The sequence below is a fragment of the Tachypleus tridentatus genome, chromosome 5 (assembly GCF_004210375.1).
Source record: "Tachypleus tridentatus isolate NWPU-2018 chromosome 5, ASM421037v1, whole genome shotgun sequence".
In the NCBI taxonomy this organism is placed as follows: Eukaryota; Metazoa; Arthropoda; class Merostomata; order Xiphosura; family Limulidae; genus Tachypleus; species Tachypleus tridentatus.
In genome coordinates, this window is record NC_134829.1 from 27,463,450 (window position 1) to 27,481,132 (window position 17,683).

General features: G+C 33.6%; 1 protein-coding gene and 1 long non-coding RNA gene across 6 annotated transcripts in view; one reads left to right on the forward strand and one right to left on the reverse strand.

Annotated features, from left to right (window-relative positions):
* The window catches only part of LOC143250796 (uncharacterized), a 179,549-nt gene that overhangs the window by 37,146 nt on the left and 124,720 nt on the right, over nt 1–17,683 (reverse strand). The gene's annotated exons all lie outside the window — the stretch shown is intronic.
* Nucleotides 3,542–17,683, forward strand: part of LOC143250793 (puratrophin-1-like) — a 208,357-nt gene continuing 194,215 nt past the window's right edge. For 4 of the 5 annotated variants that reach the window (XM_076501789.1, XM_076501788.1, XM_076501792.1 and 1 more), the window contains exon 1: nt 3,542–3,691. In XM_076501789.1, coding sequence (XP_076357904.1) covers nt 3,674–3,691 — 18 coding nt within the window. In that variant the 5' untranslated portion in view covers nt 3,542–3,673. Of the gene's footprint in view, nt 3,692–10,788; nt 10,893–17,683 lie in introns of all 5 variants that reach the window. The other variant, XM_076501791.1, reaches the window with a different exon arrangement.

A 17,683-nucleotide genomic window follows, 5' to 3' on the forward strand; every position in this document is an offset into this window, starting at 1 on the left:
CTCATTCTGATTGCTTTTCAATAGACGCGTAAATATACAAAATAAATAAATTTCCTGCACGTTCTACACTCACTTAAATATTTACTAGGACTAAAGAACTTGGTGCCGTTTTTGTTTTTTTTTACTTTTTCTTAGCGTGTCCAGGTATGTTTGTAGAAATAATTTTTGTTTGTTTGTTGTTAAGCGCAAAGCTGCAGACAGAATGTGCTTTCCCATCTCGGATATTGAAATCCGACTTTATGCTTTACAAACCCCCAAATTTATCGCTTCCAGGAGAGAGAGCGACGTATGCCAAATTATATTTTGAAATTTTAGCAAAAAAAAAGCAGAAAAATTAAAAAACGGTTTTTAGTTTTGTTTCTGTAAAGTGTTATTTTATGTAATATTTAATTAAATTGTCAAATACTACGACTTTTAACGACTATCGGCTTACAGACCAATTATAGAGATATTAGGCTTAGAACTACTAATATTAAAATCGCACGTATACTTGTTTATCAGTTAGTATACCTTTGCACGTATAAACATAAACCAAGTCATGACATTCAAACATATAACAGTCAAAAGGTGCATGCAGGTTGGTGGGGAGGTGGGGGTGGAAATTGGTTAGTCAGCATGAGATGGCACTGAGTGAATATGTGTAATTAATTCCACGTACATGGGGCCCTTGAAAACGTTCAGAATATATCTTTTTTTGAAAAGCGATTTGTTTTCTTGGAAACTTAACTTTTTCACACACTTTGTATATAGTCGCACAGATATTTAACTTGTAGTCAATCTTCCAAACAAAATATCATAAACTAAATCATTCTATTTAACTGTTTGATAAGCAAAACAAACCAATGCAGAAATTTCAAGTTAAGTAACTTGAAACTTTGGTTTCTGTTAGTCGTAAGAAACAGGACACACATAATCAGTGTTAAAGGACACTTTATCGGTATGCTCACACAGTCATTGCCCCTCTGCTGATGGATATGTAAATACATCAGTAACAACTCACTAATATAAATGATTAATGTGTTGAAACTTCAAATAAATGATAGCATACAACATTACTTGTTTGTTTTTGGAATTTCGCACAAAGCTACACGATGGTTATCTGCGCTACTAGTGCCTTATTTAGCAGTGAAAGCCCAGTGGGAAGGCAGCTAATCATCACTGCTAACTCTTGGGTTACCCTTTTACCAAAGAATAGTGGGATTGACCTAACTTCATGACGCTCCCACGAGTGGAAGGTCGAGCATGTTTGGTGGGACAGGGATTTGAACCCTCGACTTTAAGCAGGGGCATAGATCCTGGGGGGATGGGTGGGATACATACCCCTTCATTTTAGGTGGGGGTTTAGTGCATACAATCATCCCCCCCTACAGTTTGGTTGGTTGAATTGTTTTATTGCATCACAGGCCTACATATTGTGTGTTTGTTTTTGTGATTCTCGTGTTCTTACCAATCGAATTACATAATTAGGCCTAGATGTAGGCTTTTTTTCAGTATCCGAAATGTACATCTTTAATATAGGCGTGCTTCTAAGCTTTTCGATCTTAGCGATAGTTCGTAAGTATCAGTCAGTAGGTCTAAGTATACATGCAAGTATCGTGGCAACAAGATTACTCTGTGACTGCATGTTTACAGCTTTTAGGTTCACTTAATCAGTTTTTGTTTGTTTGTTTTTGAATTTCGCACAAAGCTACTCGAGGGCTATCTGTGCTAACCGTCCCTAATTTAGCAGTGTAAGACTAGAGGGAAAGCAGCTAGTCATCACCACCCACCGCCAACTATTGGACTACTCTTTTACCAACGAATAGTAGGATTGACCGTAACATTATAACGCCACCACGTCTGGAAGGGCAAGCATGTTTGGTGGGACGGAGAGTCGAACCCGCGACCCTCAGATTACGAGTCGCACGCCTTAACGCGCTTGGCCATGCCGGGCCTCCACGTAATCAGAGATTACCAATTTGCAAATTGAGGAGTCCACATAAGTGGTTGCAAAAATCATCCCCCTTATCGGGTGTAAACAATCTACGCCCATGACTCTAAGATTGTGAGTCAAGCGCCCTAACCACCTGGCCATGCTAGGTAACTTACAATTAATTGGCTTTCTACTGTCTGTCCTCCGCAAAGAATCAAATGGATATAATGGCTTAGATCGTAACTTATGAGATCTCTGCGATAATGAACACATTTATTCATTGACTCAACTAAATAAAAACTTTTCGCATAATGTTTTTTGTATTTTTCTGAACTTAAAGATCGATGTTATAGTTTTAATTGTTAAAAAGTGTCTCATAAGAAATGCAGTTTATTTGATGTTCAACATAAAGCTACACAATAAGTTATCTGTCATCTGCCTACAGCGGGTAATGATATCTCTTTTTTAACATATAAGTTCTTGAAGATTCCACTAAATCACAATATGGGAGTAATTGTGAGCGGTTCCAGGATCTTATCCTGCAGCAGGTCTCAAACCATGAATTATCGGATTCATATTGCAGGTATGCTAACCGTTATTTCGGTCAAGCCCGGCACTGACCAATTGAAGTCAAAGTTAATTATGTTGCAAAGAGTATAGTAGCACTAAAATACATACATATATTTTTTATTATTGGTTTATTGCGAAACTTAAAATGGTAATGTCTAATACAATCGTACATTGTCTGAAGACGTAGCATGAACACAAATTACTGTGACCAATAAATCAGTTAATAAATGCTCGAAGAAACAAATCTATTAATATTATAGCATTTATACAGTATGCAAACCTAATATATTTATCCATTATTTATTTTCACCTGTCTCATCTATCACAAAAAATCAAACAAGAACCCAATACGTATATCTAAATTAAATACAGTGAAGGTATGCAGTGAAATTAGGTTTGTTTCATATATTTATTCTGTTTACAAACACAATCTATTACTCTTAACTTGAAGGTTTAACTTTATTTGCAATACTACGAATTATTAATTTTTATTTATGTTAATTATATGCTGAGTTAATTCTACATAAATTATATTTGCAAACTCGTACTGATAGCCTTCCTGATTACATTTGACAACATAAACTTCATTTGTTTGTTTTTTATACTTAATTTATTACACTATATATTAGTGTCTGTGTGTACATATATATATATAGTGTATTACTTAACCCTTTTCAAAATAATAGTAATGATTGTCTGGAAAAAGCCGTGATAGCTATTCACCACATTGTTACGTTAAGCAAGAAAACGAGAGATTGTGATAAGAGTTTCATCGCAGATACGTATCATACGATAGTTTATGTTACACCTGGTTATCTTTTCATCACAGTTCTGGTAAAACACATGTTTCTGGACCTTGCACAACATTGCGCATTTGGTAGAGAGCAGCCACACAATGTGACTTTTAAGCTAGCTCAAAAAGTAAAACCCTTTTTTTATACATTTCTTTTTTGTTAACCCTTCCCACCCTCACTAACAAAATAGACCTAGTCCAGCAGCTCGAGGGCCGCGTATCGTGCTGCGGTTTGGAGCTCGTGGACCATCAAGCACGCATTTTATGTTCATTAAGATGTGTTAAGCAGATGTTCGATCATCCTGAAAATGTTGGCGGTTCTTGCGGCTAAAAATACCAATAAGCAGTTAAGAATTAAGCCTAGTTGAATGCCTGCGTAGACTTATTATATTTTCGTGATGTATTTGAGTCTGAAGGTAAGATCTTGCGAGTTTTATAAATTATAAAAAGTGATTCGAAGATAAACTTTCCCATTGCTACACTGATAGTAGAAATTATATTAGTATTAATATAGTATCAAATGGAATATTTATAGTATTTCTGATTTTTTAAATGAAATGAATATTTCAACCTTCCAAGTCTCTTTAGGAAAATTTAAGAATGCTTCATTTTAACGAGATATTATATTTTCCCATAAAATAAAATTTTATTGAAAATAATTGGATAAAATATTATGCGAATGACTAAAATAACCAAAAAGTAATATTCATAAGAGGGACATTCGTATACTGGATCATTGTTTTTAATCACGGCTAACTTTTGTAAATAGGAAATACGTTGTAGATTTGTTAATAAAGTTATGAAGTTTTTCGGAAGTTTCGTGCAAAATGTTGTTTAATACACGTGAAACATATAAATATTTTAATATTTTTGTCGCAATATTGTTACAACTATAAAGTAAAATTTTCTGTCGTATTTAAAATGTTTTATTCTATAGCTGTAATAATCATGAGTTGTTTAGAATCGGTTTACGCATTTATGTTATTGTATGTTTATTTTGAATCTAAGATTCAGTTGTTTTGTGTAATATATGTATTAGCCTAACTGTTTATAAAAATATGGCAATCTACATCAAAATACACTAAGACGTTTATATGCGCACAGCGTTGTATTCAAAATGTGTCAATGGTAAAACTTGTCGAACAATTTCTGGATTCAAATTTTATAGTGTTAAACTAGAGCGAAGGCAGCTAGTCATCACTGCCCACTGTTGGGCTACACTTTTACCAACGAAAAGTGGGATTGACCATTACGTTATAACGCCCCCATTGCTGAAAGTGCGAGCATGTTTGATGAAATTCGAATCTGCGACTCTCAGATTACTAGTCGAGTGCCTTAACCACCTGGTCTTTTGTTGTAAAAACAGATCCCGATAGGTCGTTGTTGTTGTTGACATACTAAAAATTACTTTCAGCACCACTGTCATGACAACAGGAAAACATGACAGTATTATGTTCATTAATGTCTCTCTTATTTTAGATACTAATACATTACTGATTTCGAGAAACCATTTCATGTGCCTAGTTTTAAAACCAAAATGAAAATGGCGGACGTCTTAGAAACTCTTTTATTTTGTAGGCAGCCTAGCTTCAAAATACGTTCAACAATGCTCTCTATTTTAACAGTATATGTATTTACGTACGCGTGTTAGGAATTTGTTTTCTGTTTCACCAAAGGTAAAACTGAAAGGAGATTCTGTGACGCAAAACGCCCTTTCCTTTTGCTGTGACTGCAGTTTCACCTGTTGAAGGTTCATCATCACAGCTTTGGCTAGCAACTTACAGAAATACAGTTGAGCCTCTTATAATAGTGATTTGTGTAAATATATATATAAAATTAGTATTATTCACAAAAAAATACAAATATAATTCGTAGTTTTATCTGGCATCACCCTTGGTTAACTTGTGGCTTGGTGGTTGATAAAACAAAATACACAACCTGGCAATCTAATTAATGAATATTTGCTGCAAAATTACTATCAATACTATATGTATGGCTACCAATTTGGCTGCCAATTTTGATTTCATTCCTTTAAGTCGCATGCTCAATCCTTTTTTTCACAACAAATGTGTTTTTTATTAGATTTCATGATTTTTTTGTTTATACATACTAGCAAACCATGAAGTAATGAAGTGATACTCGATAGTAACCAACATTAGTTTAGGTTCACAACTCTTTTATTTGTAACAGGCATATACTTTACAGAACTAACCAAATTATTTATAATATCGGCAGTACTTTTTCTCTAAACCACTGTTAATAACTTTATTCATAGTAACACCATGGAATCTAGGTTGACAGGTTCTTGTCATCGCCCGCATACACTCGGTACAGCCGTATCAAGTATCATTATTTAAGATCATTGCTTATGTTAATGTCATGTGACGCCAAATGTCCTTTAATTAGGATAATGTAATAAAATTTTGCAAATGCTTAAAAGTTGCAGTTATAATGAATTTATCGTCCAAACGTAACTAGTTATGGATTAAATTAGGAAAACGTATTTCAGAATTAAGTGTGTGTTGTTTAACATCAACAGTTGCTTGCTTATAAAGATTAATCTGATTGTGGCTTTGTAATATCGTGGTGATTTAAGACAGTATGTAATTTTGGTGAGAAGAGTTTTTCTAAGAATATTCATATACGCTAGTTTAAAGTTTTATCTATAAAACAATGACTATACAACAGTATTATTGGTTTTATTTTAAACGTTTTCTTACAGTGTCGCTGTTTAATATTTCTATTAAAAATATAAAATAGTGATCCATTGGTTGAAATTTGATTGGAATCTAACACAAATATCTATTTACTTCCATGTTGTTGTTTCCAGTTATGTTGTGTGTGTGAGTGAACTAGAATATAAGGTTTCTTGCTAAAATATTTCTTTCTTATTAGGTTTATTTCAGTGCTACAGTTTTTAATTTAAGTTTTACTTAGCAGGTGTAAAATAATTCATTTTGGGTAAATTAACTCTAAGAAATTAAAGTTAATTTTTTTCGAATTGAAAACAAATAATTTTGAATCAATGACTCTTAAAATTCAAAACACAAGTGAACTTATTAATATAAAATATTGTATCATAAAGTGTATATTTACACACATACACAAAAACACCAAGCTTACTCTCACACCAAAGCTGTATAAAGTACCATCAGGGCATTCTGTGACATTTATCTAATGAGAACCGATTTTGCCCAAATGTATAGTATTCGAGCAGTATTCATGGTTTGGTTTGTTTGTTTGTTTTGAATTACGCACAAAGCTACACGAGGGCTAACTGCGTTAGCCTTCCCTAATTTACCAGTGTAAGACTAGTGGGAAGGTAGCTAGCCATCACCACTCAACGCCAACTCTTGGGTTAATCTTTTACCAACGGATAGTAGAATTGACCATCACATTATAACGCTCTCACGGCTGAAAGGGCTAGCATGTTTGGTGTGACGGAGATTCGAACCCGCGATCCTCGGATTACGAGTCGAGTGTCTTAACCACCTGGCTATGCCGGGTCAGTATCCATGGAATAACTTAAAGGTGTGATATATAATGCTTATAACAAAAGTACATATTTGAAAATAAAATAACCGTTAGCAACATACCCAAGAGCAATGCTTTTTTTCATGTACTTTGTGTCATATTGATGTTTTCGATACCCATTCAAAAGCTCTTATTTGATAGTTTTCTTTATTGTTTTTCGTCTGCCTCCTGAAAACATTGTAGGTCTGGAAGTGCTTAATAAAACTGGTAAAGTGTTAATGTAAATAGCATCACTTGTATGAACTTAAAAGACTAAAACTCGTTTGCAAATTATTTGCCTTATTGAAGTTACTCGTTCTCCTGTGATCTTAGACATAAAATTGGTAGTAGACGAGAAAGTATTGTTGAAGGAAGAGTGACGGGTTCAGTAAAACGCGGGAAAGTGGATTCACGTGAGACTACTTCCTATTTAACAAAATAATGTTGTTTGCAAAGCTCAGAGTTGCCAACATTGTTTCAAATAATGCAAAGTTATATAAAAAGGGCATAACGTTGCCCCATTTATTTATCTCTTATGTTTTTGAGAAAAATACCAGAAAGTTATATAAAATATAAATTAAAATGTTACAGAATAGACACCATTGTTTCGGTGTAAAACTGAAGGCATTGGCCTGTTGAGGGTCGTAGAATCTATGCTTTTAAACTGGCTGGTTGTAGGAAATATTTTTTTTCAACAAAACCTGATTCAGATTTCGAGGCTTAGTCAGTGTTGTTTAATGATTTAATTATTTGCACATTTAAAAATTCTTTAAGAACGTAATTCTCAGTAGGATAATTTTCAAACAGCTAAAAATATTCATTAAATTAGTAAACTACACTACAGTGCTAGCTGCTTAGATAATCAGGATAACATTACCAATTATCAATTCACTTAAATAGCAAAGAAAGTTTTACCTTATATCCTTTACATTGGAACCTACAAAACTACATCTGTTGAATTGTTTGTTGTATCTCTTTTTGAGATTGTTTTACATCAGACAAAAGATGAACAAATTTTAGCCAAATTAGAACCCATATCATCAGCATTGTTCTTACTGCTGCCCATAACTACAATCAACATAAACAGAAATCTACTCAGTCAGTAAAATGTAATAAGGTTACAGTCGTTACGAATCCTGACAAAGGTAATAATGTTTACAGGATTAACTATAAACATAAAGTAGAACACGTGCTCAGTGATCCCAGTAAATTAAAGAAACTAAAAGATCCCATTTCCGCTCGGGAGGTCAACTTACAGCAGTTCTTACTGAAATTAAAAAAGGATAACATTGTTTTTATGTATTATTTATAATGGTGTACGTTCTACGGGCTCATCTTGGTGTTCTTTATAGATTAGCGAAAAACCCCTAAAGCAAATATACTCATAAGACTTGTGTCCACCACTGGTGCTGTCAATTACAAAACAACTACTTGAACTCTTTAATGAATCTCTTCTTCACGATCTGCAGTTCATGACAGTTTTAATGTTGTTTTTTTTTCAAAACATATCAGGGAAACAATCTCTCCTGACTGTTTTCATGGCAAGCTTTGTTGTGTAATACTTTTTTATTCATAAATATCACTGTAGAAGAAACAACTGGCCTATAAATAAACCTTCTATACTTTTGTATTGCCTAAAGTATTTCATAATATCATTAAAAACTGTAAGAATTGTGTACAAAGGCTTCCCATTTCCTTAATAATACAGATGGTGGAGCTATTAGATCTTGACTTTTCACAAAACCAGCAAACTTACTGGCGAGAAAGGAATGGTTGACCAGTTGTATAAACTAAATCAAATTTTTATATTCACACAAAATATATTGATAACGTTTGTATTATTTTACTATAAGACAAACATCCTAGTATTAGGTTCACCGTTTATTTGGAGAATAATTTCATACTCGGTTATTATAAGTTCAGCAAACTGCTTGATACTTTAATGTTAATTACTTTCATAATCAAAGATATATAAGTGTTTTTATAATGACTATGAAGGTTTTATACCAGAATCGTTTAAATATAACCGTGTCATTAACTTACCTTAGTCACCAAACATTATTCTGGTTCTTTATAAGAACGTTTTTTTTTTGTTTTTTTTTTCCTATTACGTTAAAGGAGTTTTAACATTTATCAATCCACTGGTTTTGCCTTATCCAGCTATAAATTTCCATCACCGCACACTTGTTAGTGCGCTGTCGGCCCGGCATGGCCAAGCGTGTTAAGGCGTGCGACTCGTAATCGCGGGTTCGCATCCCCTTCACGCCAAACATGCTTGCCCTTTCAGTCGTGAGGGCGTTATAATGTGACGTTCAATCCCACTATTATTTGGTAAAAGAGTAGCCCAAGAGTTGGCGGTGGGTGATGATGACTAAGCTGCCATCTCTAGTCTTACACTACTAAATTAGGGACGGCTAGCACAGATAGCCCTCGAGTAGCTTTGTGCGAAATTCAAAAAACAAACAAACAAACAATAGTGCACTGTCTAGGTGGCGTAGCGACAACAGGGAGGCAATCGGCCAAAAGTAACCATTTTAATTTTTATTTTATCATTATTAATTATTACGTATCTTCAAGAAAAATTCAAATTTACTGAATAGAAGTACCTAAATTAAACAACAGGATTTTAAAAAGTATTACTTCTACGCCTGTTATACGCTGAAGGAGTAAGGCACAGCGGTCCATGCCCAGCTGAGTGGTTGGGAAGAGGGCAGACCTTTTATGGAATATCGTAATTTCATTTCAAGACTTAAATTCTCTCTCTACTGCGACTCCAAGTTATGTGAAAATTAGTTTTTTGGATGTGCAGAGTAATCATACTATAACTTAATCTAAAGAAATATTTTCAACTACATGAGACCTTGGGATGAGTGTAATGGTAGACTGTAAAAGCTCAGACCGCCCACAAAACTACAAAGAGAACTTGGTGCAATTTGGATTTTTCATAATTAAAAAAAAGTAAATAAACACAACATGCTTATTTCTTTTGCATTTAATACCATTTGAGCCCCTTCTGCCTCCCCTTAAAAAAACAAACTAGAAACGTCACTGTAGCTAGGGGCGGATTTAAGCCTAGATGCCTAGTCAGCTAAGAAAAAAAAAACCCGCTTGGCTCTATTCATAGCAAATTGGAGCCCAGCCTGAAGTCTGTAGTTCAAGCCCTCCTCTCTTAGTAATATGCTCAAGGCTTTTAGCCACAGCACAGCGACTCGTAAACCACTCTTATTAGAGTTTTTGAAAGTACAAACTTTTAACCTGTAACTCTGTCATTTTTTGAACGACTTGAGATCTAATTATAGATTTGGGCTCAAGAATTCAAACTTTTCAATTGATGTGTCTGGCTGTCCATGGTCTCGTATTTTAATTTACTCTAATCCGGCCTAAAAGAATTTCAGTTTGAGGGTAGGTTGGTATAGATCGTGATGAGTAATAAAATCGAATCTGATATACGGAAGTTACACACTTGTTATTATTGTCGCGCAAAAATATAGCTGACAAAAATGGTGAAAAGGTTCCATACATTACTGTAATCCTACCTAAAAGAATGTATAATCCAAATTGATTTTGTGCCGGAGCTAGTGTTGTATATTTATTTCAATATCGACGTTTGTTTCAGTTAAATACATATTTAGAAATGCATGTAACTTCTGCTGTTAAATATGTAATACGAAATCTCGTTTGTTCATTAAATATGTAGGTGCTCAAGTGTAAGAATCAACAATATATGTTGTACAAAAGTATTAGCGTATAGCGATGTGGATTTTTTAGCTGAAATTTTTAGAATCTCACCTAACTTGTAAACAGATGTGATGCGCGAAGAGACAATATATATTGGTGGTTTGCTACAGTTGGTATAGTATAAACATCGGAAACAGTAGTGTGATTAACGCTTATTAATCGGGAACTTTAGATATATTGACCAGGAATCTTTATACATTCGAACATTACAGACCGTTTAATTTCAGCAAGTTAACATTTTTATGAATACATACAATTTCAGCGGTGAAAAACTCGCATGTTATCACCGAAGAACGAGCTAGCTCCCTGTTATTCTTCGAGAAGATATCACAGCAGTTCCGGATCAGTTAGAAGACTCAATATTTTGTAAGTTTGCAAAACATTTCTGTATAAATCTCTATTTGAATCACCATTATTATAACATGTGTGTTAAAATATATTTGGGTTAAGAAAGAAAACTGTGTATCAATCTTGTTGGCAAATATCATAAATTTGATACTTACCGGCATTTAATTAAGTTCTAAATCCAAATTACAGTTTAACTCAGTGTCGTAATACATAACATACTAAATTGGAGGCTCGTTAGAATAAATTATAATACGTAAAAAATTAAGTAGCATCTACACTTTCTTCATTTTAAATAGCAAAGAAAATTACCAAACCAGTATTGTTGCGTCCGTCGGTGGGTAAGAGCAAAGTTTGCTTTCGATGCAAAATCCAAGATTTATTCCGACGTTGGAGAAATACAAAAAAAATATATTGTGTAGCTTTATACATGCGTTTTCTTTTAGCAAAGCACCATTAGGTTATCTGTGTCCGCCGAGGGGAATCGAACCCCTAATTTTAGCGTTGTAAATCCGTAGACTTACCGCTGTACCAGCGGGGAACAGCTTTGTCCAACAACAACAAAATTCCTTGTATTTTTTCCCACAACAAAATGTATAGCTTTTTTAAAGCAAAAAAGAATACATTAAACTGTAGTGTTATTTATAAATTTTCTTCACTGAAACTACACATTTTATGAGGAAAACCTCACAACCGTTGTAACAGAGTACGTTGAACAGTTATAAATAATTATTTGTGAAAAGAACAGTCGCACATTATTCAAACCTAAAGTATTTCAGGCAAAAATATGAAACTGTAATCCGAGTGCTTTCAAAAAATAACCTCTTTATTCGGTGTAATCTCTTTAATAGAGGTTTACTTTTCGAAAATGATCAAGTTTGTTATTTCAAAGTTTTAAATGATTTTGTTCATATCCTTCATGAAAAGCGTCACTAGGCATTCGAACACGGGGCTTGTGGTCCGATTGTTTTTGACAGTGCCCCGAATTTCAAATTGATGTCTCCAAAAGTCAAGATAGAAAACCGTGATCAATAACATACTGAAACGCCGAAAAATCCCGCGTATGCGATCCCGAGTTCCGAATCGTGTAAGCATGTGGCGACTCCTTTGACCTGCGTGTTTTCCTAACATTTTTGAGCACCCTCATTGATACTTAAAAAGACTTTAAATCAAAGCCTGCTAACAAAATTCCGAGCTTTCCAAATTCATATGTTATAATACATATTAAATTTTGTAAATTACACATTAAATATTAATAATATTATGCGCTAAATATTACATGAAATATACATTAAATATTTAAAAATATATTAGTGGACGTAAATCACGCTTTTGCTATTAAGACTTCAAAGCGACCCTATCACTGCTAGTGGTAACAACGACATAATCTGTTATGCGGTACAGAATTGAGGCAGTGTTTAGTGTTATCAAGAAAAACAAGTGTCAAACGACATGTAACTTATCTTTCTGCTGATTCCCTTCAGGTAAAGACTTAAGGAAGAAATGAATTGTGGGTATTAAGCGAGATGAAGGTAAAGTAATCGTCAGTGGGGCTTGTGATGTCAGTGATTTTCAGTTTTTACATAGGTATAATACAAAATAAAAATATATTTAGTTTTTAATTTATACTTCTTTGAAATTATTCATTAATTGTATGCTTGACGGACTATTATTAGCACCACACATGTATTAAACTAAGCCTATTTGAGTAGATCTATAATAAATGATCGATAGGTCTCTCCCTATGTATTAATTCTGGGACAATGGCAAAGTGTGGCTTTATAAATAGATATATATGCAATTAACTTTGTTTTCCCAGATGTACTTATTTGATTTGTGCTTTTGTAACATTGGGCTTGAAAAATTGTAATTGTATAGATCTATTTTGCCTTTGCAAGTTAGATTTAAATGTTATACTGTTACCTTAATAGATAAAGGACAGGCCTACTATTATTTAAGCAATAAATGTAGAAGTGGATTATAACATAGAACTTTATGGCTGGTTTTCAAATATTTTGAAGTGTTTAAACCAGTTCAATAGTATTTTAAAAACGCTATAGATCTAACTTTAATGCGCAGAGAATAGATAGCCAAATATGTAGCTTTGGTTTAAATACAAACATATAGGCCTACATCGCATGCTGCCTTTATAATATGCGCATTAAAGTTAGATCTATAGCGTTTTTAAAATACTATTGAACTGGTTTAAACACTTCAAAATATTTGAAAACCAGCCATAAAGTCCTATGTTATAATCCACTTCCACATTTATTGCTTGAATAATAGTAGGCCTGGCCTGTATCGATTAAAGAAACCGTTGTAAATCCGTAGGCATACCGCTGTGGCACTGGGGAGCCTATTTAATTTAGAATTTCTAGATGTATAAGATTTGCTTTTGATGTTACTGGTACGTGTTAGGCTACAAGCCTAGAAAAGTTCTTCAACCTAACGTGACAAGTTTTTACGAAAATCTAGCGTATAGTCCGTCAAATATGCATGGGTAAGTACTACCCACCCCAACCCCACAGTATATCCTAAACTCACATTTCATGACTAACGGAAATAAATTTTGTGAAATTTAGCTTATCCAATAAAAAAGGCACTTGAGGCAGTCAAACGTCAGTAAATTTCTTTGAGCCAATCCAGATTAAGATTATGATATAAATTCGTGGTGTTTCGGGAAAAGTAAATTCCAACAATGGGATTTGTGATGACGTCGCTTGGCAACTAAAGTATAACGTAATATTGTTAGTCTGTGTACTGAAAGAGTAAAATGAAATCTGTAGACATAAAAAATGTAAAAGTATTTGATTTCTTACTTCCGAGTCGCCTTTTTTTTAAAAACTGGGGATATAAAGTGACTTAATTCAGAAACGTTTTACGTTTAACATTGAATCGATATTTTTACTTTCATGATAAACTTCGTGCACTTGGCTTTATATACTAGGTGATCCCACACTACGTTTTTACTTTATTATACCATCAATTACTACATACGTGGTTTTAAGTCTCTCTCACACACACACACACACACACACACACACCCTTATGGTCCCATTGCGCCCCTTCATAGGTTTCGTTACCTGTGGTGGGAAAAGCACAGTTAGTCCATTGTGTAGCCTTTTCCTTATTTTCAAACAAACAAAAATTGTAATGGATAGACACTAATTGAAGTATATCGGGATAAATGCATTTTGGCTTTTATGACTTTTATTTCGAGAAATCAAGCATGACGTCACACACTGATTAGATAGGTTATACATAAACTTTTCTCTACGTTAAAGTACTTTTATTTGCGAGTTTTCGCGCACCTTACCGAACCATTCATCGGACGACAATGTACTGAGTGCTAAATTTTCGTTTAACTCTAGAATACTGCTCTAAAAACAAGTATCTAGGCAATAGCGTAGCAATATCTGACATCTGGTAATAACGTCATTAAATATATAGAATTAGGATGTATATAGAAAGTAAATCGATTACTTCAATGTAATAAACATAAGGAAAACAGAATTATAGGTATTACACAGAGAAATTATAAATTTTCATGTTTCAAATAAAATTCAAATACATAAAGTATTTATTTTAGACAAAATTATGAAACTATATAATCCGAGTACTTTCGAAAAGTAGACTTCATCATTAGGGACAAATTGTTGAAGAAATATTTTTACAAAATGGTAGGGTTGCAGCGTTTTTTGTTTCTGATAATTTGTTTTTAACCTGTGTTATATATTATAACGAAAAATCCAAGTTATTGCCATCCAAGTACAGTACTGTGGATTACCGTTGAGTATTAATCAAAACATTGGCCAAGAATACTTAATACTGGAGGAACAGGACTTACCGTAAAATATAAACATATTATTTGTCGTGGTTTCTTTAATTTTACAGTGTATTATGTATTATCTTATTTACTTTATTTTATTGAAGCAATCAAATTTATATTCTAAATTAATCCTAATTCTATATGTTTAACACCAGATGTCGGTTATTGTTGCAGTTGTTGCCTAGATACTTATTTTATAGCAGTGTTTTAATACTAAGAGCATTGTTGCCAAAGGCTCGCAAATAGAAGTATTTTAACGTAAACTTTTAACGTTAACGTAAACTCCGTGTATAATTCTATATATTAACATGTATCTTGTTTCAACATTGTGTTAGTGATTATCGGACCATCCTGTAATGACGGCTATGAAATTTACCTTAAACTTCCTTTATAACGGCCTTTTGTTTGGTGATTAAGTCTTTGGTAACACCTGCGAGAAATGCAGGTACAAACTTGATGGTTGTGTTTGCGGTAACACTAAAGCAGGTGTGGCCTAGTTTTGAGCTAGTAGCACAGATCATGAATAACGCCTGTTGTTCAGTAGGTCTATTTCGTAAACTTAACTACCGCTCTGAGAAGCTAAAATAAAAAAATGTTCACCGCTGAGCTTAATGGTACCATTTTAGGCTTACTTTATTTACAGCAATAATAAGCCTGAAAATGTAAGTATGGAACCCAAGCTGATCTTAGTAAAAATATCGTGAATTACCTACTACTACAAATTCTAATGATAAATGACTAAAATACTTATTCGTACCATGTTCCATGTATTGTTATTAATTGCTCACTTTTTAGGCTTTAGTAATGATAAAATAACTATATTAATACAATACTTTTGTATCCTGGCATACTTTTGATATTTTATATTCGTTTTCTTTGTTGCTTAAATCTCCTAAAAATACCCTTAATGTGATAACTGTTAAATACTAAGTCTGTCATTTACAAACGTTGTACCTCTTTGAGTTTTAGGCATAGATAACTTTTATCATATATAAGCCTAAATAATGTACGTTTGAACTTAGGTTGTACAATATACCCAATTTAAATTTTTAAAGCCCAATTATACTGAAGCTAGCGCCAACAATTTAAGTCTTACAAGTTAAAAAGTTGGTATAAGCTTCTTAACGGTCTACAAAGACCTTAAACAAATACCTTTCTTAGGCTTATATGAGAAATCACCGTGCTTCAATTGAAAAACTAGCAAGTAGAAGCTGGAAATAACTAGTATTCTCGGGAGTTACTGGCTTGTAAGTGTCCGTCTTCTGTGTAATTTAACTAATGAACGTAATGAAATAAACCTAACTTGCCGTTGTAATAATACCATTGGGTATTTATATTGTATAAATTGTATTATGCCAGTATATGAAACATAAAATATTTTGAAACTGACAGTTAAAAATATTTCGGCATACTTATCTCTGGTGTGTGTAATATTTATCAGTTGATGAAGCTTTGAAGTAAACTGTGTATGTATATAAAATATTTACTCTGACAGAGTGTTCAGTGCCTCTCCCCTTTTTTCATGAATATCTTCTTGGTGGACACAGCAAATAGGCCGATGTGGCTTTACTATAAGAAAAAAGCATACACACTCATGAATATCCAGGCCTTATAGGGTTTATCGGTCATTTGTAAACAGGTATAGCATTGGCTTTCATAATATGCAGTAGCAAATCTAACTCCTCAGCAGATAAGGAGTGTGGCAAAGCGACTAGTTCCTTGCACCAATGAGCGTGAATTTCTTATGGCGCATGCGTAATACTCGTCTTCCAAAGTTGCAGAAGATCGGAGAAATTAAAGGCAATAGAATTTGTAAATAGAAAGCAATATTTATAGCTGTCTTTAATGTGTTATTCATACTTCATTTTACTAACTTGTTTATACTAATTCACTAAACTTCATAGCGATTAGTTCTTATGTGATTTATAGAAGGTCTGTTTTTATCTATTTAAGTTTTATCTATAAGCCTAAAAGTAGGGGGAAAAGTGAAACGAGCCTCTGAAGAAGCCGTCGTGAAAAAATGTTAAGCCTAACATTATTTAAAAAAAGAAGTTAATATATGGAAATATTAGGCGTTTTCTACTCAGTTTTGAAAATATTTTTGACACTCCAATTAGCTTTTAAAATATTAAAAACAACTTTGCACAACAGGCAAGGCGGCAGATGGTGTCTTATTCAGAATCACTGGACGGCCTTGTCCTGTTATATACTGTACCAGTTGTACGTGACAACTTATAAAACAGCTGTAAGATGCAGATAATGTTTCAAGATCAGGGCTTTTGGATAAATAATTAATGCCCCTAATATAGTATTTGATCTCTTCTTGAGATTGTTACAACTTTCGGTCATAGCAAAAGGGTAACGAACTGGAATCCATCTGTCTACAGTGTCTGTAAAATTAAGGTAATTTCATTGTAAAAGTCGGATCAAGATTTTTTTCATAATTACATCTGGCTTACTCCATAATGGAGCCTCGCATATTCAAACAGCCATGAAAACTACGCAGGGCAGTTAATAATTAGAAATGTCAATAGGTGACACGCATGGTGACGTCGTTTGCCTATCAGTATGAGTGACGCTTCACAATGTTGAATGTAAACATTTAGCGGTGATCGCTCGTAATTTGTTTATTGTTCGTTTTTGTGCATTGTTATTATTCTTTCGTGTCAAATCACGCGATCGAGTAGCATGAGTCTGTTTCGTCCATCTTGGCATTCTCGGAACATTGCTATACGTTTTCAAACTTTAGGTAAGAAGTTGGTCAATATTTACTCTTGCTGCCTCATTGTGTGGTTTCTTGTGTTTCGCTTTGCAAAAAGTCTAAAATATCGGATAATTTTTAAAATTCAGACTTTTCTAAAGAAGTAATACCTGTGCCAGAAATAGGATTCGAACCCACATCATCTTAAATGTGATGTAGCTTATGTACTTTCGTCTTGTTTCTGAGTAGTCATTTGTGTAGAGAACAAAAATTAGATACTGT